This window comes from Otolemur garnettii, unplaced genomic scaffold (genome assembly GCF_000181295.1).
Source record: "Otolemur garnettii isolate 467f Iridium unplaced genomic scaffold, OtoGar3 scaffold00017, whole genome shotgun sequence".
Lineage (NCBI taxonomy): Eukaryota > Metazoa > Chordata > Mammalia > Primates > Galagidae > Otolemur > Otolemur garnettii.
Window position 1 is genome coordinate 7278908 of NW_003852412.1, and position 26069 is coordinate 7304976.

General features: G+C 36.1%; 1 protein-coding gene across 3 annotated transcripts in view; it reads left to right on the top strand.

The window, feature by feature from the left end:
• TNPO1 (transportin 1) overlaps positions 1-26069 on the top strand; it is a 100823-nt gene that overhangs the window by 44567 nt on the left and 30187 nt on the right. For all 3 annotated transcript variants that reach the window (XM_023510865.1, XM_023510866.1, XM_012802778.2), the window contains exons 4-9: positions 4411-4560; positions 8062-8168; positions 10735-10868; positions 15117-15198; positions 19505-19627; positions 23323-23441. In XM_023510865.1, the coding sequence (XP_023366633.1) occupies positions 4411-4560; positions 8062-8168; positions 10735-10868; positions 15117-15198; positions 19505-19627; positions 23323-23441 (715 nt within the window). The remainder of the gene's footprint in view (positions 1-4410; positions 4561-8061; positions 8169-10734; positions 10869-15116; positions 15199-19504; positions 19628-23322; positions 23442-26069) is intronic.

Consider the following 26069-nt stretch of genomic DNA (forward strand, 5'->3'; position numbering starts at 1 on the left):
AAAAAAAAAAAAATGAATACATAAAACTTTCATTACCTCATGTTAGACAATTTTAAAATTATTTCTGTGACAGTTGAAAGCCTGAATAGTGTGATTTTTAAATGATGTGGTCATTTGATTGTCTCTGATAGCACATAAATTTTCACTAGACTTTATTTCACAAGTAATTACTGAATACCCCCTCTTTGCCAGGCAGTTTGCAGGCTCTGGGGAGAGAAAAGTGAGCAAAACAAAAATCTCTGCCCTCAAGGAGCTTACATTGTAGTGAGAGGTATTCTTCATAACATTATTGGAGTATTCCCTTTCTAAAACATTGCAGACACATAAAAGACAAAGATTACTGTATAACTGGCCTCTAAATAAAAGCACTGTGCTCTATTCAGTATTTTGGAAGCAATAGTGCAGTTAGTAAAAAACATTCTGTTGGAGTTGGGGAATAACAGGTTTTAGACTCTTGAGTTGAAGTAATTTGCTTCTTGGTTGCTTTCAGCTATGAAAGACCTATGTTAGACAACCAGACTATCTGTAAGGTTTCATTCAGCTCCAGACTCTTAACAGGTTAATGGTCTTAACAGATAGTAAAATCTCAGTGATCCTGTTGTCAGATTTTGATAATTCACACATAGTGATTTATTTTGCATTGTTTTCAAATGATTTTGTAGTTAATGGATGGGTGTTAACTTTTTATTATTATTAAATGATATCTGTATACGTTAATGCAAACTTGGCATACAGTGTAGTGTTTTCATATACAATTTGAAATATTTTCATCAAACTGGTTAACATAGACTTAGTGGGGTGTTAACTTCTTATTGAAGGATATAATACAGTGGTTCTCAACCTTCCTAATGCCGCAGCCCTATAATGCAGTTTCTGTGGGTCGCAACCCATAGGTTGAGAACCACTGATAGAATAGAAAATTTTAAACTTCAGATCTAAGTTTTAAGAATCTAGGAATTCTTTCATTCAGTCCTTAAGTTCAGCAATTAATATTTCTAGTTTGAAAAATAGAATACGTTGTATCTTAATATGTAAATTTTTCTTAGTTTCTAATCAGTCTCCTGTTTGCTTTTTAAAGAACTAAAATGTTTTAAGTGAATTTTTCTAGTCTATAACTGTTTCACTTGAATTTTTTTTTTCTTTTGAGACGGAGTTTTAAGCTATTGCCCTGGGTAGAGTGCCAAGGCATCATACCTCATAGCTGCCTCCAACTCTTGGGCTCAAGTGATCCTTTTGCCTCGGTTTTTCTATTTTTGGTAGAGACAGCTCAGGCTGGTCTCGAACTCATGAGCTCAAACTATCCACCCACCTCCACCTCTGCCTCCTACAGTGCTAGAATTACAGGCGTTAGCTATCGGGCCTGGCCTTCTGAAAATTTTATTATCGAGCTGTCAACTCTCATGTTTTCACCCCTACATTCCAAATAGTAAGGCTGTTAAGATATTATACTCATGGCTCAGCGCCTATGGCTCAACCGGCTAAGGCTCTAGCCACATACACCTGAGCTGGCGGGTTCGAATCCAGCCCGGACCCGCCAAACAACAATGACGGCTGCAACCAAAAAACAGCCGGGCGTTGTGGCGGGTGCCTGTAGTCCCAGCTAGTGCTAGAATTACTTGGGAAGTGGAGGCAGGAGAATCGCTTGAGCCCAGGAATTGGAGGTTGCTGTGAGCTGTGATGCCACGGTTCCTACCCAAGGCGACAGCTTGAGGCTCTGTCTCAAAAAAAAAAAAAAAAAAGATATTATACTCATTATTAAAGCTTTCTTGGGACACAAGGGTACTTGAAAAGTACTTGTTAAAAAACTTAGCAACAACAGAATTTGGAAGCTACTACCTCCATAAAAACCTATTACAAAACCATAAAATGTTGGAAAATATTTTATTCATGTTTTCTTGACCCTAAAATGTATTTCTTCTGTTCAATGGGTGCCATTTCCCAAAGACAGAGTAGAAATTTTACATTTATGAACACTTGATATTTCTTCTTGTGTTTACTCATTTCCCCATCCCCAGGAAGATGAGGACATAGTTTGATAGATGCCATATTTATTTCTTTCTTTAAATCTTTGTTTTGTGGCCATCTTCATGAAAGAACATAAACAACATCTTGAAATGAAAATGCTTACTATTTAATAATCTTTTATTAAGAGACAGGGTCTCACTTTGTACTCCAGGCTGGAGTACAGTGATAACGATGATTGCTCACTGCAACCTCAAGCTTCTGGGCTCCCACCATCTTCCCGCTAAAGCCTCCTGAGTAGCTTAAGACATGGCAGGCGTGTGCCATCACACCTAGGTAATTTTATTTTTTGTAGAGACAAGGTCTTGCTGGGTTGTCCAGGCTGAATTTGAACTCCTGGCCTCAAGCAGTTCTCCTACCTCATCAGCCTCTCAAGTACTGGGATTTTTAGTAATTTTATCATTGAATCACTGAGTAGTTTTAGATCTGGAAGGGACCTCAGAGATCAGTTGCTCTAATTCCCTTATTATACAAAGTGGACAAATTCTAGTTAAATAAAGTCTTGAAGGAAAAAATGGTGACTTTTTAAAATGGGTTTTAAGAGGATATATACTTTTAAATTGTTTTGCCTCATGTGGCTTATTAAAATTTATACTTTTATTATAAAAACAATACTGTCTTGTTTACAAGTACTTGTGCCATTTAAAATAATTACTTGGCTGAATTATTAGGCACTAACTTAAAACAAACTTGAGAAAGTTAAATATCTGACTTAATTTATTTCATGACAGTAGTCGTCAAGTAGAAGTAGGTTTTAAGTTACTCATTAGAATGAATTGTAATTGAAAATGGTTTTTTAGATGATGACATAAGAGGGTTGGGTTGTATGATGACCTGAAGGGGGGTTATATGCAAAAAAACTGGGGGGTTTTTTTGTTGTTTTTTTTTTTTGCTTCTGAGTGTGCTTAGCCCTTGAAGATTTCAGTGCTATTCAGACTTTGGGAACACAGTACTAACCGTATAGAATAAGCGTGGGTATTTTTTTAATAAGGTAGGTAAAATTGTAGTGCTTCCTTAGCGTCGTCTAGTCTTATATTCCTTCATAGAGTGGTGCAGAGTGTGTGCTCTGAAACCAGACTCCGAAGGTTGATAATTTTGGCTTCTCCACTTGGTACCTTTGTGTGACTTTCGCAAAGGCCTTAGTTTCTTCACCTGTGCAGCAGGGTTAATCATACCTGTATCATGAAGTTAGTTGTAAGGATTAAATGCACTGCTACCATTCAGTGTGTGTTTAACTATTACAAATATTGGTGGTGATATAAGATTTTTAAATCTTTTTTCCTTTACCTTTTTTTTTTTTTTTTGAGACAGCATCTCATTCTGTCACCCAGACTAGAAGTTTAGTTGATAGTGTAATCATAGCTCACTACAGGCTCCTAACTTGTGGCCTCAAGCAATCCTCCCACCTCAGCCTTCCAAACTGCTGGGATGAGACGTGTAAGCTACTATGCCAAGCCTGATACTTTACTTTTTTTTAAGCTTAGAGGCTTTGGGTACTATGTTCCCAAAGTCTGAATAGTACTGTGTTCCCAAAGTCTGAAAAATAAGTTTATGACAACTGTATTTATGTGAAGATAATCTCATATACTTTTTCCACTCATCTTTTTAATAGGATATTTTTAGTAACTAATACTTTCAGAACTATACTGTTTATACCAAGTAACAATAAAGGTTGAGTACAGTGTTCATCTATAAACCAACTATGAAACTAAATTAAGGGTTCTCAGGGGCACTTTTGCCTCCCAGGAGATATTTTTGGTTGTCACAACTTACAGGGATGCTACTGGCATCTAGAGCTGATGATGCAGCTTAACATCTTACAATGCACAGGATAGCAGCCTGACAACAAAGAATTGTCAGTATACCAAACTACTGTCAAAATGTCAGTAGTGCTAAGATTGAGAAACCTTGACATATATAAATCAGGAGTTCATTTGTTGGTATTTAGTTATTTATTTCACTAATATAGTAAAATAAATTTGTCACAATCATCTTTTTTATTTATTTATTTATTTTTGAGATGGATCTTACTATTGCTTAGGCTGATGTCAAACTCTAGGGCTCAAGCCATCTCCAGAGTTGGCCTCCTAAAGTGCTAGAATCACAGATGTGAGCCACCCTGCTGGCTTCCACAAACACCTTTTGAATGTAAATGCAGTAGAACCTTTATAGTTGACCACCTCCTTAAGTTGACCTATCTTACAAACCAGAAATGCTCCTCGTGTTTGTATCAGTACAGAAAGCCTAGATCCTTATGTTGGCCTTTTTTTTTTTTTTAAACAGCCCCTTGGGTAGTCAACTTATAGAAGTTCTACTGTACTTTTACAGTTACTATTCTTGGCACAATTTGAAATGAAATCTGTGAAACTTAATGATGTTTTATTACAGATGAACCTACAAGATCATTGAGTGGTCTCATCTTGAAGAATAATGTAAAAGCACATTTTCAGAACTTCCCAAATGGTGTAACAGATTTTATTAAAAGTGAATGTTTAAATAATATTGGTGACTCCTCTCCTCTAATTAGAGCAACAGTTGGTAAGTTATTTTACAACAATTTTACTTACTCTGTTTCTGAGTGGATCGTCTTTTAGAGATGACAGACAATTTCCATAGGAATTTTAATCTTTCCTGTTAAACAGTGATGAGACAAATTTTCATTGCATTTAAATGCTTTTGAAATGCTGATTATAGTAAAAGATCAGTGGCCCTGCTTTGGCAAACTTGGCTTAATCAGATTAGTTAAAATGAGGTATTGGTGAGTGATAAAATTTAGTACTATTATGTTTTCTTTGAGTATGCTATTGGAGTTCTTTATTGTCTGCCTTGCAAAATGCGTGGAGTACAGCATCTTTTCATTCTTACATGTAATGAAACACTTTTTGAATTTTGAAAACTTAAGTATAGGATCCTAAATTTTTACTGTTTTATCACTTGTTTAATATTTGCCTTGATTATACCTAATTCAGTAGCCATATTTTAGTCTTTTCAGAATGTTCATCCTGTTTTGAGGGAAAGAACAACTTTCAGTTTATGTAATACTGAATTAAAATGCTTAATTACAGTAACTGCTATAAATTGATTTGGGAGCACACATATCAACTAATGGAAGTAGAAATAGGCAGGTATACTCTTGAGTTGCCTGCTAATTGGGTGGATTTCAGTATGCCATGGGCTTAAGCAATTAAATTTTACAAGGAGTTGGAAAGCAAGTGTCTGTTAATTTACCAGGTTGGTTTAAATGGAAGCCAGTTAAATGAGTCAAACACTTTCATTAAGAGGTCTTTAGTTTTGTACCTGTTGTCTTGTTATAAGTTAGCAGAAGCCCTGTGACTTCTCTCCAGACATTGTATTGTAATAAATAGTGCTATTATTGGTAGTGATTTTAAATTTGGGTAGAGCTGTGGTTTTCAATCCTCGAGGCTGTGGCCTGTTAGGAACCAGGTACAAAACATCACTGCCTGAGCTCAGCCTCCTACCCCATCCATCCTCCCCTGTCTGTGCAAAAATTATCTTCCATGAAACCGGTCCCTGGTGCCAAAAAGTGTGGGGACTGCTGGGGTAGGGCATTTGTAGTTTGAAAAAGGATTCTCTTGGTTATTCTAATGTACCCTAATATACCCCCTTAAGGCTTTACCTATTCCTGACACTGGTGATAAGAATGGTGAGTGTATGCTGGCGTTTTCTATTTAAAATCAAAGAGAGAATTCCTCATAGGTACAGTGGAATGGAATTTGGAAAGAAGTTTATTTATTTCTTCTTGAGAGATACCAACTTAGCTTAGAGAGGAAGAGAGCACAAGGTGTAGACATTAGATAGTAGATTGCATTCTCCCTAAACTTAACTTGGTTCAAACTTCAGTACTTTGCATTTTTAAATTTAAAAGGTTAGAATTTAATAGTACTGGGGAGAGAGAAGAATTGGTGTTCTCTCTCAGTGAGTTCTGGATTTCCTTTTGCCTTCTGTAGAGGTTTTTGAACATACCTGGGAGCTAGGTTTATACTGGGAACATATTAAATATCTTCTGATTTACTTTGAAAGAAGTGAAATTGATACATAGGCATAATTTTATTTCTTGGTGTCTGTTAATAGAATGATACATCCTTGGTTTTACTTGTAATTTATATTAATTAGGTATTTCAGTATGTTAATTATGAGAGGCCACTGCAGTTTTCTATTTAGAAATCGCATGGTTTTTATTTAGTTTTTTTACTCTGCTTCACTAAAAATAACTGAAGAAGCTTCATACATAACGGCAATATTGTTTGCGCACATCATGATATCTGAGATTTGATGAAAAATAATTAGGAACGTAAAGATGGATAGAGGTAGAAATACAAGATTGACTGTGTATTAATGACTGTTGAGCCTAATTAATGGTGGATACATTTAGTTCATTATATTTCTTTTTCACATATATGTAAATTTTTCCTTTTCAAAAAGCCTATAATGCAGCTTTAAATAAGTTAAGTAGCTTGGATGATTAAATGATCTGGCTGCCTGTGTTAGTTAAAAATAAATGACAACTTTTGTCCCTCCATACCTTCTCCTCTTAAACATTTAAGATTTTAATAGTTGTTGCCAAGCACACCCATTTCGTTCCCATAATTGTAAATACTGAGGAACATCTGTCACCTTTCACTTTATGCAGCTATCCTGGGTATTAGATGATTTTTCAAAAATAGATGAGATGATGGGGCCAGATAAGTTTGGAGTTTGTCGGTCTGTCAACATATTTTAGTGCTCTCCTCACAGAGAATGTCAGCCATCTGTTGTTAATACCAAGTTGTAGATCATATTTAATTTTCATTAATTATTACCTATTTACAGTCTTAAGACATGCGAGGCTTTTAGGCAGATTAAGTGCTTTCTCTTTCCCTCAGTTTTATATTTTTATGTTCAGGAAAGAATAATTGGCGAAGGTGTTGCTGCTTTTTAGATTTTGCTAGCAGGCTATTTCGTTGTAAGGGATTTTTCTTTTCTTTGTCACTGAGAGCAACCTTTTCAAAACTAAAGGTAGAAAATTTAAAGAAATTTACATAATGCCCAACACAGGGATTTGCTATTTAGTAATAATCATTAAATGCTGACTTAAGTGCTAGGCATTTTTATATATAACCCATGACTTTTCAAAATTTTTACAGATTAACCTTTGCAGTTTAGAGTACATACAGTTTGCATACTCTCAAAGTTTAGACTCTTTTTAAGATAATCCATAAATATAATTACATTTTATTAGTGATGTATTTACTAAGGCAGAGAAAAATGTTAACACACAACTTTTGTGTTTGTGTTAACACAAAACTTCTATGTTACATTTTTGTGTATTTGCATAATCCATTGACCATTGCAACTCAGCTGCACAACACAGTTGAAATAATTCAGTCAGTCAAAACAAGATGATCAGTCAACATGTGCCACCCGTCCTCCAAGATCACCTTTCTGGCAACTCGGCCTTGACTCAGTCTGGTGGGAACTGTTATAGAAGGGTGTAGCCGGCCTCCATGAGGCAGAGTGTTGTAAACAGACTGAACAAGTGGGTTTATTCTCAAGTGATGCTCATCATCTTTAATTTTCTCTACCATGGTCTTTGGCTATGAATCCAAATTAAGTCGGGGAGCTGTTCTTAGCTTCTTAAAGTGTCTTTTATTTGCCCCTAAAAGACTCGCAAACTTATCACACAGTTATAGGTGCTGCTGACATGTTGATATATTTTTGTTCTGCTTTTTTGTGCGTATAGAATTAGAGGTAATTGGTGAAGCCATCCCTGCTTTCACCAGAGTAAAGCAAATTATAGTTGTTTGTACAGATATTTGATGAATTGTTGGGAAACGAGATTAGAAACATCTGGTCGATGCTATGGTTTTTCCATAGGTAGGCTGTCGTGATGGGGGGATCTACTGGTGAATGTTATGTACATAGTTTGGAAATCTTGGGTAGGATACTTAAATGTGTGTGTGTGCACCCACGTATAGTTGCTCATATGGCAGTATGCAATACAGTGTAGCTACTGCCTAAAGATGTGTATTTTCTTTCAAGGTATTTTGATTACAACCATAGCCTCCAAGGGAGAATTGCAGAATTGGCCTGACCTCTTACCAAAACTCTGTAGTCTGTTGGATTCCGAAGATTACAACACCTGTGAGGTAAGGGTATTTGTTCTATACATAGTTTTTCTCTTCTGCTTTTCTTACTGTGTATTAGCAACTTTTTGGAAAGACATTTCCTCTGAAACACACAATTTCAAAACTTAGTAGCTTGAAGTTATCTTCGTGTTTCACATTGATGAATCATTTAGCTTACTGTTTTCTGTAGATTGTTCGTTACGTTATGAAATCTCTTCACTATATTTCCCATCAGATGTCGTCGGTTTTTCTGTTCTGAAGTTATTCTTGTGTATGTAACAAACCTATTTTCAAGCTTAATCTGTTCGTGTGATTTTTTTGTTTGTTTTTTCTGTTGCCCAGGCTAGAGTGCCATGGCATTAGCCTAGCTCACAGCAACCTCAAACTCCTGCATTCTAGCTATATATCCTCTTGCCTCAGCCTTCTAAGTAGTTGGGACTACAGGCACCTACCACAATGCCCAGCTAATTTGTCTGTTTTTAATAAACATGGAGTCTCCTTGCTCTTGATCAGGCGAATCTCAAACTACTGACCAAGAGATCTTCCTACCTTGGATTCCTAGAGTGTTAGAATTACAGGTGTGAGCCACTGTGCCTATCTTAATATATTTTTTTAAAGATTCAGACAGAAATTTATCAAATTCTCAGACCATGAGTACTTTTGTGCTTCCTCTAAATTGTTTTTGTGCTGCTTGTTGTATGACATCTGGGGTTTGTCTAACTTCTCTGGTTTTAATCATACATTAACTCTGATCTATTATTTTTTGCCACTGATCAAATCAGCAACAATATTTTCATTTGAGGAGGTGAGAATCGGTCTATATGGATTTCTTTTATAATTTTTCACTGTTAATAAATAAAAACTTTTAAGTATCTTGGGCTTCCAATTTGGGTAGAAATCTTTTTTAAGCGGAAGCCATTTTAGGTAATTTTACTCTCTAAAGTAGTGATCCTCTTTCCCTGTCAAATGAGAGCAGGGATTGCAGAGAGCAGAGAGCAGGGAGGGCAGGCACAGGCATAACCTAACAGAAAGGAATCAGGTGGTCTTACTTGACAGTTTGTTGCCTGACCCATCTGGGGGAAGGAGAAATAGGCAGAGAAGATGGGGAGAAGAGGGAGTGTTAGCCAAGTAGTGTTTAAAGTCACTTTTCTCCCTCCTTAAAAGAAAAAAAATTCTTCATTCTTATCTACACAAAAATGCTTGAATACACTGATAAGATTATAGAAAAACTAAATATTTAGTCATGTAACAACAGTTGATTACATTTAAATAGTGCTTTAGTGTAATGGTGATAACATAAAAGATTGAAATTGTAAGTACTTTTTAAGAATAAAAAGTTAAAACTGCAGTTATTGTGAATGATGGAGCTACTACATGGAAATTTTACTTTAAATAAACAGTATTCTCCATGTGTCTGAACTAAAGATGTGGATTTTCCAGATGTTAGTATAGAGTGCTTGCTTAATATTGAAATTTTTAATTTTTACTTTTGCCACAGTAAGTAATGAGTTCCTATTTAATTTGATTTTAACAGGCTTTCTTTTTTTTTCTTTCTTTGAGACAGAGTCTCATTCTGTCACCCTCAGAGTATTGTGGTATCACAGCTCACAGCAACCTCCAACTCGTGGATTTAAGCGATTTCTCTTGCCTCAGCCTCCCAAGAAGCTGGGACTCTAGGTGCCGGCCACATCGCCTAGCTGTTTTTTGTTGCAGTTGTTTAGCTGACCCGGCCTGGGTTTGAACCTGCCAGCCTTGGTGTATGTGGCCAATGCTGTAACCACTGTGCTACAGATGCCAAGCCTTAACAGTCTTTCAAAACTAAAAATATTTTTTCGAAGATGTTATTAGTCAAATATGCTATTTTAACAATTAAAGTTCCTAATATTTAAGCATGTTAAATCTATGACTGAAATTTTATATTTTTAATTAAATTTTAAACTTTAAAAAAAATCCCCCAATTTAATATTTTTAAAATATATTGAACTCCAAAAGGATATTGGGTAATTGCCTATACTTAATGCTAGATGCCTTTTAAATTAATTGTACCACCACATTTCTACTGATAATTATAAGGCATAAAGAAGATAGGGTATAGTTGCCAATTTGAATTGCCTGCCCTTTTGACAGATTTTGTCACCAGTTACCCAATGAGTGGTTTTATATATGTAAGTGACTTTTATATATGGTTTATATGGTTTATATAGTGGTTTTATATATGTAAGTGTTGTCTGTGAGCTTCAAAAAGAGAAATGTTACAGTACTTAGACTTCCATATAAGTGTTGAGTTTTACACTCAGTTTTAACAAACTGGTATTTAATCTTTGCCAACCAAAATATCCTCCAATTCTCTTAAGTTATGCATTACTAAATTTAAATTGTACCCCATTATATTTAGACAGATTATAGATACTCTGTGGTATAATAATTTGTCTTAAAATTGAATTATTTGATTTATGGATTTTAGCTGTTATCATTTTATATAGGCTGACAACATTAATCCATGTATATTACAACAGTCCTCAATTTTGCTTTTAAATGGGTTAATTTTTTAATGAATTCTAATAATTTAAATATGTGTCTTTCACAGGGAGCATTTGGTGCTCTTCAAAAAATATGTGAAGATTCAGCTGAAATTTTAGATAGTGATGTTTTAGATCGTCCTCTCAACATCATGATTCCCAAATTTTTGCAGTTCTTCAAGCACAGTAGTCCAAAAATAAGGTATTTATATAACCAATATTAATCCATTAAACTTTGATATAGCCTGGCCATTATCTTATTTTTCCTTACCTAACAATTTTTGTGATAAGCAAAAGATAATGGATATTCAGCAAGGTGAACTTACATAATTGAAATTTACTGTTTTAATGATGAAACCTGTGAAATACTGACTCTGAAGAAATTTTCATTAAATATGACATACTTTCCTATCGTCTGCGTGGTTAATTATATTTGTAATAGTTTACAGTCAGTTCACATTCTTTTGTTTAAGAAGGGGTTTTTAACTTGTTTTAACTTTTTTTTTTTTTTTTTAAACAGTCTCACTTTATCACCCTGGGTAGAGTGCTGTGGCATCACAGCTCATAGGAACCTCCAACTCGTGGGCTTAGGCGACTCTCCCACCTCAGCCTCCTGAGTAGCTGGGACCATAGGCGCCCAGCACAACGCCTGCCTATTTTTCATTGCAGTTTGGCCGGGGCCGTGTTTGAACCTGCCACCCTTGGTACATGGGGCCAGTGTCCTACCCAGTGAGCCACAGGTGCCACCCTACTTGTCACTTTTTATCTTGCCAAGTTCCTTTGTGGCTGTGTAATATAAATTACTCCAGTAAAACTTGGTACATATCCTTGTCCACTGGACTTAAGATTATCAGAAGTCATGAACTGGAAGTTTTTGAGCTTCTAAACATACAGCATCCTCTGTCCCTTCTCCTATTTTCAGGCCCAATGCAGACCTGTTTTCTGCTTCTAACTGAATTTTGATGAAGATGTATTCTCATTAGTTTAAGGATTTTACATCTATTTTCTGAAAAAATGTTACAAGCATGGAAGTGGCAAGATTTTTTTAGTATATCCTGAAATGACCCAGTAGGTCTGATTAGCTGGTCCTGAAGTTAACCTGGTCTTTGTTCACTGTGTATCCCTAGTGCCTAGGACAGTGCTTTGGCCGTATAGTTGTTGAAATAATATATTTAGGCTATTAAATTCACCCTTTGATTAAATTTATCAATTCTCCTTTTGAGCTATAATTATCACGGTGTCTTTGTTGTATTGTTGATGTAAGATTTTGTAACTTCACTGTCTTCCAAACTGCCATATTCTTAGGTGGGAATTCAGTTATTATATAAAATTTTCTCTAGCTTGTCCTTTTTGCCTTTTGTTTTTGTGGAAGGCATTTTTCTTCAGATTGTTAGTTATTTTTGGTCTTTGGGTTTTTTGCTTGCAGTGTTCGGTGCTGAGTGCTTTTATGTAGTAACATCATATTACTGTGATTATTTAGGGTCCCAAGTGCATGAACTTAAGAGTTCATAGGTCCTAACTGCTACTAGTTCAGGTGCTCACTAGAGTTCTCTTCAAAATCCTAAGCTGCTCTTGTTCCAAAGGATTATGGTGTCAGCACTGTGAGTAGGGAGCTAATTAGAAATCTCTTTCATACTATAATTTTCTAGTTAATTCTTACCCTTTTTTAAATCTGAATTTTAGTTAACTTTTCTTAAATGCAACTTAATTGTGTGTACTCAGTAGAAGCTTGTTGTGGGGTCACTGCATATAACTAATATGTTTTCAAAATGTTACTCTCCTAGGCATTTTTAACTGGGTAATTCATGTTCCCCAAGAAGTCTGTCCTTTTAACATTTTGAGTTAGGTGGTAAAAAGGCGTGATACTTTGCATATTTTTCTTCACTTTCTTTTTCAGATCTCGATGTATCTATCTGGTATCTTATGAGTGTGTGGTATAAGTTAGGGATACATTTGTCTTTTCCATCTAGGTGGCAGTTTTTTCTTGTATGTTTATTAGGAAATTCTCTTTTTTTGTGACCAATTCTTAGTAATAAAAAGAAAATCAGGAAAATAAAAAAAACTCACTTCCAGTAATTCATACATCGTTGGGTATTAAATATTAGTACATATTTTTTAATTTTAATTTTGTAGATGTTCATTTGATTCAAACTTTAGGTAGAATTCAGCAATTCAGAAATGTTTCTGTTCAGTGTTTATTACTATCCACTTGAGATACTGCCATATATACTATATAACATTTTTCTTTTTAATGTGTAGAAGAGGTTGATAATATAATACGAACTTGTTAATTTTTCCTATATATATTTGTATTTTTTGTATTTATATAGCAACATATAGAGGTTGGTTTTTTTTTTTTTTTAGTCAGTTGTACTATGTCGCCCTTGGTAGAGTACTGTGGCATCACAGCTCACAGTAATCTCAAACTCTTGGGCTTAAGTGATTCTCTTACCTTAGCCTCCCAAGTAGCTGGGACTACAGGCACCCATCACAGTGCCCGGCTATTTTTTGTTGTGTAGTTGTCATCATTGTTTGGCAAGCCTGGACCAGGTTTGAACCCACAGCCCATGGTGTATTTAGCTGGCACCCTAGCCACTGAGCTACAGGCACTGAGCCTAGAGAGATATTTTATAATGCATATTTTGTAAAGGTACATTGAGCTACAGTTTCTCGTTTTCCCCATGCATATATGTATGGTGATCTTTGGGGCACCCTGTTTACTGTTTCGATGAATAACTGTATTTGTTGTATAGTTTAACTAGATGGACATATTGTTTGTCTTATATGGTCTTATTCTACATTATTATTTAATACCTTATTAATGTAGTTGGTATTTACTGTGTACTCTTAAAAATGTTTTTCCTTCTGAAAATGTTGGACTTCAAGAATATAGAATAAGTATAGTTTTATCTTTCACATGATTAAGCAATTTAAAAATCCTAGCCATTTTATTTTATGAAGCTTGATATATGAAGAGTTGAAGTATTCTTAGTTCTTGTCACATTCTTCTTATGGCCTACTTATATTTAGTTAGTCATTTTTAATGTAATTATTCATGACGAAATGAAGACCTTAACAACAGTCTATAACTAAATCCCAGCTTCATCCTATTCTTGGATTTCTTCTTAAATAATCTTACTACATATATATTTAGAATGTGTGTGTATCTTTACTTTTAGTGTTAATTTTTTTTTTTAAATTATACTAAATGTGATGTTATCTTTCTTAGTTAATAAATATTGGTGTGCTTTTGTCATAACTGCATAACCAAAAGCCAACTGTGATTTTGGCACAACAGTTAAGACAAAAGTTCTCATGAGGGTTTTATTTTAGAAGAGGAGGTGAATAGGACAGACAAAAAATAATTTCAGATATTGGTGAATACAATGGAAAAATAAGAATAGACTGATTTATAGAAGTATTTTTATCTAGAGAATTGTTTATAAAGGTAACATTTGTGTAAAGACCTTGAGTAAAATAAGTAGTAAGTATGAAAGATCATAGTGAAGAATGTTTAAGGCAAAGAACAGTAGGTGAAAAGACTAGAATTAGGAATAGCCTTTTTAGCATGACAGAAGAATAACATTTTGGCTGTAGCAGAATAGGAATTAAAATTGAGAGTTAGGGAGGAGACCCATCGTAAGTAATATCTAGGCTAGTGTTCAGCAAACTGTGACCCATGGAACCAAATTTAGCCTGTGATCTGTAAGCCAAGAATAATTTTATATTTTAAAAAGTTGTATTTAAGAGAGAACGAAATGAAAACATGACATAGGTCTTACGTGGCCCGTGAAGTTGAGAATATTTACCATTTGACCTTTGCGGAAAAAGTAGGTTAGGTTTTATTGGAACAATGTGAATAAAAGTACAGTGCTTGTGTGTCTTACTTGTGTGTAAACAGGTTGGAGGTCTGGAAATGAATTAGAGCCTGTTGCAGTTACCCTGGTAAGAGATCAGAGATCTAGTCCCTTTAGTCAAGGGAAGAAGTGAAGGCAGTGAGAGGTGATTGGATTAAGAGTATGTTTTTAAATGTAGTGTCATTAAGAATTGCCAAGCAATTGAATTAGGTACACGGGAACACAAAGGCTGCTCCCCATTTTTAGTTTCAAGGGCAGTGCTTGCCCATGATTGTAAAATGTGCACGTGTATACAGTATGCTTCTTGACCAGCCTCCTGCTCTTCAGGTGCGTCCACTATTAAGATTGTGCATATCCTTTCAGACATTTTTCACTTGCTTAAAAAACACTCACATACTAACTGGCAACTTGAAATTTTTTTACTTAATTATGACATTTCTTTTTCTGCTACACAGATTTGGCTCATTCTTTTTACTAGGTATATGAGATTAGATGTATGCCATAATATTTTTATGGAGGAATGTTTGCCAATTTTTTTGTAGGTAGAAAAAAGCTACAGTGAGCATATGTTAAATTTTAAATTTTGTTTCTAGGTCTCATGCTGTTGCATGTGTCAATCAGTTTATCATCAGCAGGACTCAAGCTCTGATGTTGCACATTGATTCTTTTATTGAGGTAAGATTTGTCCCTGTCTCCCCTTTTGTCTTTGAGAAGGTCAGGTGGTGCTAACTGCTGTTATTTTATTATAACTGCAATCATTTAAACTCAATATTCAATAAAATGATTTCTGATAGTATTGAATTGTATATAAGATACTATGTTAAAATTCCTTAAGTACTTCAGCTTTTCTTTTCATTAGATGAAATTTAATTGAATATTGAATAGTCTATTCCTTTCTTGCTTTTCTTAAAAGTACTTTAGAAATAAAGCTGCTGATACTGTTGTTGGGAAATTATACAAAGAGGAGCAGATCATGGTGTTTTTTCTCTCATCACTTAAATTGACCAGCTTTTTAAACTAATAGACTAAGGGGATTAGCCGGAAAGAACTTATAGCTATTTATAAGTTAACCAGAAGACATCTTAAATGGATTTTACTGAGTATCTACTATGAATCAAATGCTGCGCTTAGTGCTGGGAGCGTATAAATTTTGTGACTGCAAAGTGTATTCTTTGTTGTTGTTTTTTTTGAGACAGAGTCTCACTATACCACCCTTGGTAGAGTGCCATGGTGTCACACCTCACAGCAACCTCACACTCAGCTTAAGTGATTGTCTTGCCTCAGCCTCTCAGGTAGCTGGGACTACAGGTGCCCGCTACAACACCCAGCAATTTTTTTTTTTTTTTTTGAGTTGTCATTGTTTAGCTGGCCAGAGCCAGGTTCAAACCTGCCAGCCTCAGTGTATGTGGCTGGCACCGTAAACAGTGTGTTATGGGCTCCAAGCATGTGAAGTGTTTTCTTTCAGTGTAGTGTAGTCAAGAAAGGTGGTTTAGTGTAGCCAATAATATTAGAGGTCTCAAGACTGCCTAGGTTCAAATCCTAGCTCCTCAGCTTAGTTAGTAGCTATGTATCCTTGGACATTTTAACTTACTTGACTGATTTCTGTTTCATCATCTATAAAATGAAGCCAGTAATTCACCCCCCTTAATGGATTTTTTTTTTTTTTTTTTTTTTGAGACAAAAGTCTCAAGCTGTTGCCCTGGGTAGAATGCCATGGCGTCACAGCTCACAGCAACTTCAAACTCTTGGGCTTCAGCAGTTCTCTTGCTTCAGCCTCCCAGGAAGCTGGTACTACAGGCACCTGCCATAACGCCCGGCTATTCTTTGGTTGTAGCTGTCATCTTTGTTTGGCAGGCCCAGGCTGGATTTGAACCCACCAGCTCCGGTGTATGTAGCTGGCGCCCTAGCCACTTGAGCTGCAAGTGCCGAGCCATAGATTGTTATAAAACTAGTTGCTGCAAATCAGTTGGAGTAATGCCTGCCACAAAGTAAGCATTTCATGTTAGCTGTTAATTCAGATGTAGTAGTATTTCCTTAGCATTATTCTTTCACAGCTTAATAAAGGGGACAGTGGTAGACATACCAGCATTCTTATAAGGAAATATAATTTTCAATAAAAGAAATTCTCTGTGAAAATAAAAATTACACAAGACTATGCTCAGTAAGTGGAACGAGAACAATTACAACATTTAAATTTTTGAAGGGGCGTAGGGGGACAGAGTCTTACTTTGTCACCCTTGGTAGAGTGCATGACATCACAGCTCACAGCAACCTGAGACTTTGGGGCTTAAGTAATCCTCTTGCCTAAGCCTCTCAAGTAGCTGTAACTACAGGTGCCCACCATAATGTCTGGCTTTTTTTTTTGACCCAGGCCAGGTTTGAACCCACTACCTCTGGTATATGGGGCTGGCACCCTACTCCTTTGAGCCATAGGCACCACCCAGCATCTGGCTATTTTTAAAGAACGGGTCTCCCTCTGGCTCAGGCTGGTGTTGAACCTATGAGTTCAAGCAATCCACCCGTCTTGGCCTCCCAGAGTGCTGGGATTACAGGCGTGAGCAGCCTCACTCAACCATTTTAAAATATTTTGCATTATCATTAAATACCACATTGACATTTCTTTACTGCTTGATAATCCTACAAGATTCAGTCAGTTATCCACCTATTAGAGAATAAACCTCTGGAGGAGGTGCCTAATACTTAGTAGGCTCTCGGTGACAATTTGCTAAATATATAAATGGACTCATCATGTTCTTCAGTTATCAATGTTTTAATCAGGGGCTAATGACATGTCTGCTATTGATGAAAACATTAGTTACTAATACATGGCTGTAACACACCTTGGCAAAGCTGGCTGGGTATAACGAAAGAGACAAGTGGAAGGTGGTAACATTGAACATCCCCATTCCCCTAACCTAGTTGCTGTCTCTAAAGTAAATTAATGAGCTCTTTTAGTACAATTTAATGAGGGATATATATCTAACATATAAGCAGTGCCTGTTGGGAAAGTAGTGCTCTTGCTATGTGAAATAATCAATCTAAAGAGGAACTACAGAGTTTGGAGCATGTCAAATGTGGAGGCTTGACTTAAGGAAATTTTTTCAAATGTAACAATAGTACTTCAGACACTCAGATTTTTTTGTTGTTCTTGGAACACTCTTCACTATATCACCCTGGGTAGAGTGCTGTGGTGTCACAGCTCACAGCAACTTCAAACTCTTGGGCTTACGCAGTTCTCTGGCCTCACCCTCCTGAGTAGCTGGGACTACAGGTACCCGCCACAATGCCTAGCTATTTTTTTGTTGCAATTGTCATTGTTTAGCAGGCCCAGGCTGAGCTCAAACCCAGCAGCTTCGGTGTATGTGGCCAGCACCCTACTCACTGAGCTACAGGCACTGAGCCAAGAGACACTTAGGTTTAATCATTGAATGTCTCCTTTGTTTTTCTTACAGTAAGAATTCAGTTTATTTGGTTTTTTTTAAAGAGACATTTCTGTAATTTTTCTGGAAAAAGACAGTGGAACACATAGGATTTTATGTATTTTTTAAATGCTCGTTTTACTACTTTTAACATGTGTATATAAATAAAGTAAAACTTGATGAGTGAAGGCCTTCTTTTTTCTCTCACTTCCCTGCTAGCGATTTCTATAAGAGACAATTGTTTTTCTAGTAAAAGTTTGTTGGTAGAGTGAAATGCCTATAAACTTCAGATTCTGTGAAACCTCAAATTCAGATTGTCCTCTGGCTAGCAAGTTACTTCTGTTAATATCCTTTGTCTCAAACAAAAGTCTCACTCTATTGCCCCAGGCCAGAGTGCTATGGCATCTGTCCAGCTCACAAAAACCTCAAATTCCTCAGCTCTAGCAATCCTCCTGCCTCACCCTCCTTGGTAGCTGGGACTCCAAGTGTGTGCCACCATGCCCAGCTAATTTTTCTGTTTTTATTAGAGATAGAGGTCAGGCTGGTCTACAACTCCTGAGCTCAAGAGATCTTCTCACCTTGGGTTCCTAGAGTGCTATGATTACAGTTATGAGCCACTGCGCCAGGCTAAATTCCATTTTCTTATTTATAAAATTGAATAACATCTTAGAGTTGTAGGAATTATACAAAACAGTCTACTATAGTCCCAGCTACTCACGAGGCTGAGGTAGGAGAATCGCCTAAGCCCTGGAGTTGGAGGTTACTGTGAACTGTGATGCCACGGCACACTACCAAGGGCAATAAAGTGAGACCCTTTCTCTTAAAAAATAAAAAAAATAACAGTCTATTATCCATTTAGGCATTCCTTTTTTTTTTTTTTAACCTTGTAGAGCAGTGGTTTTCAACCTTTCTAATGCCATGATATATTTTCAGTGTTACAAAGGGGTCGCTACCCACAGGTTGAGAACCGCTGTTATAGAGGAACGTGTAAGGAACAGTGTAAGATTGATAACTCCTTTTACTGTTTTCTCAGTAGTTGAGTAGTCTCAGTGAACAACAGTTTAAGGTTAAGTTAGAAAATCAATACATATGTATTTCTCAATTACTGATGCTTTTAAAGAACCTTAACCTATTGCCACCTTGGGTCAGGATTAGTAGGAGTAGTCTGTTCTCTGACAGTAATTTTGAGGAGCAAATCAAATTGTGTTTTAATGATTATTTCTGCTTCTGAGTGAATGAGATGAATGCCCTGTGTCCTGATGACATGGTTTTGTTCTTACAGACTAAAAATGATCTCAAACATAATTGATTCCTCTCCATCAGACTTGGCATTTCATCTTACGTCAGAATCACAATCTTTGTCAGTTATCATTCATTCCACATTTCAGTGTCTTATTATGTAATACTATAGACCACTTAATTTGTCATTTTTTTCTGTAATATATCATCTTAGGATTTCTTTAAATGTCACCCCATCTTAAAGATTACACATCATTGTATATAAACCTTTCTAACATACTGTAGTGTTTAAAGTAGGAAAAAATGTGTTTCTTGTCCAATAGAATCTCTTTGCACTGGCTGGTGATGAAGAACCAGAGGTACGGAAAAATGTGTGCCGGGCCCTTGTGATGCTGCTTGAAGTCCGGATGGATCGCCTGCTTCCTCACATGCATAATATAGTTGAGGTAACAAGGACAGTTTAAAGGCTCCTTCCTCATCTATCTTCCAAGAAAAATGTTGGATGCAAAATGTATAATGTAAAACCCTGGCTTTTGAATTTATACAATTTATTGGACGGGGTGGTTTATAAAAATTATGATTGTCTGGCAATTATTATCTTTATGGGGATTTTTCTTTTATAATATATACAATGTTATGGGGAGAGGTTATTTAATGGAGTAGATAGCTATGTTAGTTTGATGAACTAGGATATTTTTATTTTTCTCTTTACTAAAATGGGGATTAGACTGTATGATCACTAAAACTTTGGGAGATTAAATGACATATTCTCATGTTAGTGGAGTTCGGAATTCTAAGAATTTAGACACTCTTAACTATAAGAGTGTGCATCCTACCACATTACTGGTAAAATTCATCTGATTAACTGTGTATGGTAATGAGATTTCTGGCTTAACCTTTGCAGTCAGTTTTGGCAGACCATGTAGATTTTAAAAACATTAAAGAAAGGAATATATAGTATTTTTTTAATTAAATCATAACAGTGTGCCTTAATACTATCATGGGGTACAGTGTATTGTTTCTGTAGGGAATATATAGTATTAAATTGTTATTAGAACAAGACTATACCATTTTTTTTCTCATTGCTGAGTATAATTGTGCCATGAGTATCATTACATAGCTTTGCAAGTGTGTTAAATAGTATGTTATCTAGACCCTCCCCTTCACTTTCAAAGTTCTGTATAGGAGAGGCTGAATCTTTTTTAGAAGATCAGATCTAGAGTATGTTAAAAGGCTAGCATCTGTGGTATGCAACAACTCCTATCCTAAAACATTAGGAGAAATAGTCGTAGAGATAAAGATATGTAGCAGCATAGAATTGGGATAAATATTTTCTTCTTTGAACCAGTTTTCTCTTTGAAGTATCAGGTGGGATTGGTTTAAAGGTAGAAAAGTTAACCAGAAAGTTAAAAAATTGTATTACTTGCTAGGTGACAACTGGGAGCCTAATTTCTAATGTTGCAGTTCTTAAGCAACAGTAAGCTTATGCACTCAATAGCATAGGAGTGTGGGACATGATGTGGCATATAATAGGGCCTGGCCTTTGACAGCTGTTATATTGCCATATTTTCTCTTGCAAGATGTTTCAACCCAGACAAAAAGGGAATTCATTATTTAACAACAATTTTAGTTGCACGTACATTTGGAAATACATGAGTAAATGTGGCTTGGTTATGCTCAAAGGACTTGATCAACCTATTTTGTTGAAAATTACAAATTATGGTCATGATTAGAATTAGAAGTGTGACATTTCAATGTGTATGTGCCAGTTCAAACATGTGAAAGTCTATATACATTATAAAAGCCAGCATAAGTATTTATAAAAAGACTTTTCATTTTAAGAAAGGCATAATAGTTCATGTTTTTCTAAGCGTGCTTAATGTTTGATTATTAACATTCATATTTTAGACATCTTAGAGGTATCATTAAATGCACCTATACAGAAATAGATGAACAGTACACATAAGGAACACTTTTAAGTGGACAGCATTCTATTATGTTGGTGCAAAAGTAATTGCAGGTTTGGACCATGAATTTTAGATCTGTATACCCAGGCTCAGACACATCTTTATTAATCAAAATAGCTACCATTGCAATCAACACATGTTGCCAGTGAGAGATAAGTTTGTTCCTGTAGTGTAAAAATCCGTGGTTTGGGATTCTATGAATTCTTGGAAAACATTTTCTTCATCCTGCTGGCTGTGGAAGTATTTTCCCTACAAAAAGTTGTTGAGATGCTTGAAGTGGTAGTTAGTTGGCAAGAGGTCAGGTGAATATGGCGAATGAGGCAAAACTTCATAGCTCAGTTTGTTCAACTTTTGAAGCATTGGTTGTATGACATGGTCAGTTGGGCATTATCATGGAGAAGAATTGGGCCCTTTCTTTTGACCAAAGCTGGCTGCCAGGAGTTGCAGTTTTTTGGCATTTCATCAATTTGCTGAACATACTTCTCAGATGCAACAGTTTTAATTGGATTCAGAAAGCTGTAGTGGATCAGACTGGTCGCAGACCACCGATGAGTATGGCCTTTTTTTGGTGTCAGTTTGGCTTTGGGAAGTGCTTGGAGGTCCTAACATTTTAACCACTGAGCTGGTTGTCACTGGTGTCATATGAAATCCACTTTTCATTGGATGTCATAATCCAGTTCATTGTTGTTACATAGAAAAGACAATGACACTTGAGGAAAATTGCTCTGGTTTTTGGTCAGTTCATGAGGCACCCCCTTACCGAGCTTTTTCACCTTTCAAATTTGCTTCAAATGCCAAATGGAACAGGATCAACCCCAGTGATTGCTCTCACCTGGCTGTTGTCAGCTTCCAATGACCAGCCACCATGCTTATCTTCAAAGCTCTTGTCTCCTTTGCAAAACTTCTTGAACTGCCTCTGCACAGTATGTCCATTAGCAGTTCCTGGGACAAATGGCATTGATGTCATAAGTCGTCTCCTCTACTTTACAACCCACTTTTGAATTCAAGTAAGAAAATCACTTGACCAGCCTGAACAAATACAGACCCCCCTTCTCTACTAAAACTAGAAAAACTAGCCAGGCATTGTGGCAGATGCCTATAGTACCAGCTAGGAGGCTGAGACAAGATGATGACTTAAGCCTAAGAGTTTGAGGTTGCTATGAGCTATGACTCCACGGCATTCAACCACGGGTAACTGAGTAAGACTTTAAAAAAATCGCTTGAATTTGCTTTTTGTCTAACATCACTTCCATAGTGCAAAATAAATACAAAATAAACAGCCAGTAATGTCATTAGCAAAAAAAAAAAAAAAGAAAAAATCAGGAAATGTAGGCTTGGCGCTCGTAGCTCATTGGTTAGGGCACGGCCACATACACTGGGGCTGGCGGGTTCAAGCCCAGCCCAGGCCTGCTGACCAACAGTGACAACTACAACAAAAAAATAGCCAGGCGTTGTGGTGGCGCCTGTAGTCCCAGCTACTTGGGAGGCTGAGGCAAGAGAATTGCTTAAGCTCAAGAGTTTGAAGATGCTGGGAGCTGTGATGTCATGGTACTCTAGTAAGGGCAACAAAGTGAGACTCTGTCTCAAAAAAAGGAGAGAGAGAAATGTACATTAAAATACTATGTAACATAACCACATTGTTAAGAATGTATTCAAGGAGGCACCCATAGTTCAGTGGGTAAGATACCAGCCACATACACCAAGGCTGGTGGGTTTGAATCCGGCCTGGGCCAGCTAAAGCAACAATGACACCTGCAACAGAAAAATGGCTGGGCGTTGTGGCAGGCATCTGCGTCCCAGCTACTTGAGAGGCTGAGGCAAGGGAATCTCTTAAGCCCAGGAGTTTGAGGTTTGCTGTGAGCTGTGATGTCAGGGCACTCTACCCAGGATGACAGCTTGAAACTCTGTCTCCCAAAAAAAAAAAAAAGAATGTATTCCAGTGTCAAAAGACAATTTTTAACAATGGAAAAACCATAATCACTTTTGCACCAACCTGATAAATCACAGTTAACTACATTTTAGAATAACTTAGAACCTTTTTTTTTTTTTTAATCCAAAAGCCTAGGTTGAGAGCCATGATAAAATGCAAGGTAGTAGCAAAGGCCAATGTAGGATTGAGTTTATATTAAGTATGTCATTTAAACTGATTAATATTAAGGATCCTTTGTTTACAGTACATGCTACAGAGGACTCAAGATCAAGATGAAAATGTGGCTTTAGAAGCCTGTGAATTTTGGCTAACTTTAGCTGAACAGCCAATATGCAAAGATGTACTCATAAGGCATCTTCCTAAGTAAGTGTTCCTTCTTGTAAGTGCCAATTTGTTATTTAACCTAACAGTGATTTCTCATTTTTATAAAATTCTGCCATCAGAAAGTAAAGTTGTATAGAAGTTAGACATAAGTTTACTATTGGTATAAGAGATTTTTCAAGGAACAATTATCCTTTTTTAAAATTCTGTGAGGGTGGTTTATTCTAAATAATAATTTTGGAGTTGGTACCATGGCTCACATCTGTAATCCTAGCACTCTGGGAGGCTTAGGCGGGCTGAGGAGTTCAAGACCAGCCTGAGCAAGAGGGAGACCCCCATCTGTAAAAATTCCTGGGCATTTTGGCACCTATAGTCCCAGCTACTCAGGAGCCTGAGGCAAGGTCACTTGAACCCAAGAGTTTGAGGTTGCTGTGAGCTTGTGACACCACAGCATTCTATCTAGAGCAACAAAGTAAGATTCTGTCTCAAAAAAAAAAAAATCATAATTCTAAATAATTTATGGCACAGTTCTTTAAAAAAAAAAAAAAACAATCCTTATTCTTTGACTGTAGAACTTACAATGGGGTTTTCTTTTTTCCCAAAAATAATTTCTCACTGAGAAATTTTTAACCCAAGGAATGCTGTTTTGTCAGTTACTTTTAAAAGTAATGCTTTTCCTAAAAGTAAAGTAATAAAGGCTCTTGGGATTAAATAAAATGGTAGAAAATAATAAATTTTCACTACTGTGAGTAATCACTGTTAGTATTTGTGATGTGTCATCTTTTCATATTTTTTTCTGTGTAGGTATCATACACTAAATACTTTAATGTGTAGGGAAGTAGATTGGATAACACATAATGCACTTAATATGGTACCTCACTCAGTTAGTGCTTAAAATTTTTGCTTATGCTATTTTATGGTTTGCTGTTTTCAATTGTATGCTGTATGCTTTCCTCCATATCATTAGTCTTTAAAACTTTAGTGGTAGTATATTCTGTCATGGTGTGCACACCATATATGTAAATTGACTTTTATTATGGAATGTGTTGAATATTGAGGTTGCTTGGCTTTTTTTTTTAATTAAATAACCGTAGACTGAACATCATCTATTGTCCATAAATGATTCAGTTAGCATTCCTAAGAGTGATTTCCCTACCCCCACCCCCAGGTCAAAATATTTTAAAGTTTTCTTTCTTTCTGTCTTTCTTTTTAGTTTTCTTCATAAATATTTCATATGGTTCTCTAGGAAATATGTACTCATCTGTGCCCTAATAGTAGTGTCTATTCTATCACATCTTTGACCAGCCAATAATTTTAATGTTTCTACTTTTTGCCATCCGGATGAGCAAAATGCAAATACTTTGGTGTTAATGTTTTGGTATTAGTGGAGTTAAATTTCTTTTAGATGATACTTAGATATTCTCATTTTCATATAGTAACTAAGTCCTTTTTCTTTTCTATTGTTTCCCTGTCAAGGAAACAAAAAATTCTACCTGTATTTAGAATTCTACCTGTATTTAAGAAATTTCTGTACTAATAATTTTTTTATAATGCCTTTTTATGATCTGTTTGCTGTGTACATACAGGGTCGTATAATTCCAAAAGTAATAAACACATACTAATCTTTATAAAAACTGCAGAGATTTTGTTAATGAGAACTTAGGCCTATAATATTAGGAGATAGTTATAATTGAATATGTAGTTGTAACTAGGTGCTCTAACTCCATCATTATACTAATATAATCTAAAAATTTTAAAACAGATGAATTCAGTAGCAAGTTAAAAGGCCAGCACCTTTAAAAATGTTGAACAACTTCAGCCATTCATGACTGACTTGATTTAATTTATGTCTTCCTACGACTGTTTGGGAGACATTTTTAAGATTGATTTTGGTTTTTAGATAATGCTAAAACGTTGGGAGAATATCAGTATCAATCTTTTGCTGAGATAAAAGCACTACAAAAGTTTTTTCTAGTTTTGTTAACCAGACTTTTGCTTAGTATGAATGAAAATGTTTGCTTAAGAAACAAAATTCTGGGCTCAGCACCTGTGGCTCAAGCAGTTAAGGCACCACCCACATACACCTGAGCTGGCAGGTTTGAATCCAGTCCAGGCCCACCAAACAACAATGACGGCTACAACCAAAAAAAAAAAAAAAACACAGGGTGGCAGAGCAGGTGCCTGTAGTTCCAGCTACTTGGGAGGCAGAGGCAGGAGAATCGCTTGAGCCCAGGAGTTGGAGGTTTCCGTGAGCTGTGATACCACAGCACTCCACCCAGGGTGACAGCTTGAGGCTCTGTCTCAAAAAAATAAAATAAAAATTCTGATCTATGAGTATATGACTTAATAAAAAAAAAAGAAATTCTGTGTCACGAGATTTCTTGTTAATATGAACTTATTTAGAAAGCACTAGTATAACAAGGAAGACGAGTTCTATCTGTTTCTAGGCTACATAATTTGTTCTTTTCTTTTTTAAACAGTACTATACTATTTTGATACATTAAACATTTAAGGTATTTTGTTTTCTGGTAGAGTAGTTCTTCATTGATCTCTTTTTTCCCCCTGAAATTATTTTGCCTTTTCACACCATTATTCTTGTGCACTGATACCTTATAGGACCGCTGTAGGGAATATCCATGTAAAACTGCTCAATGCTTAACACATATTTAA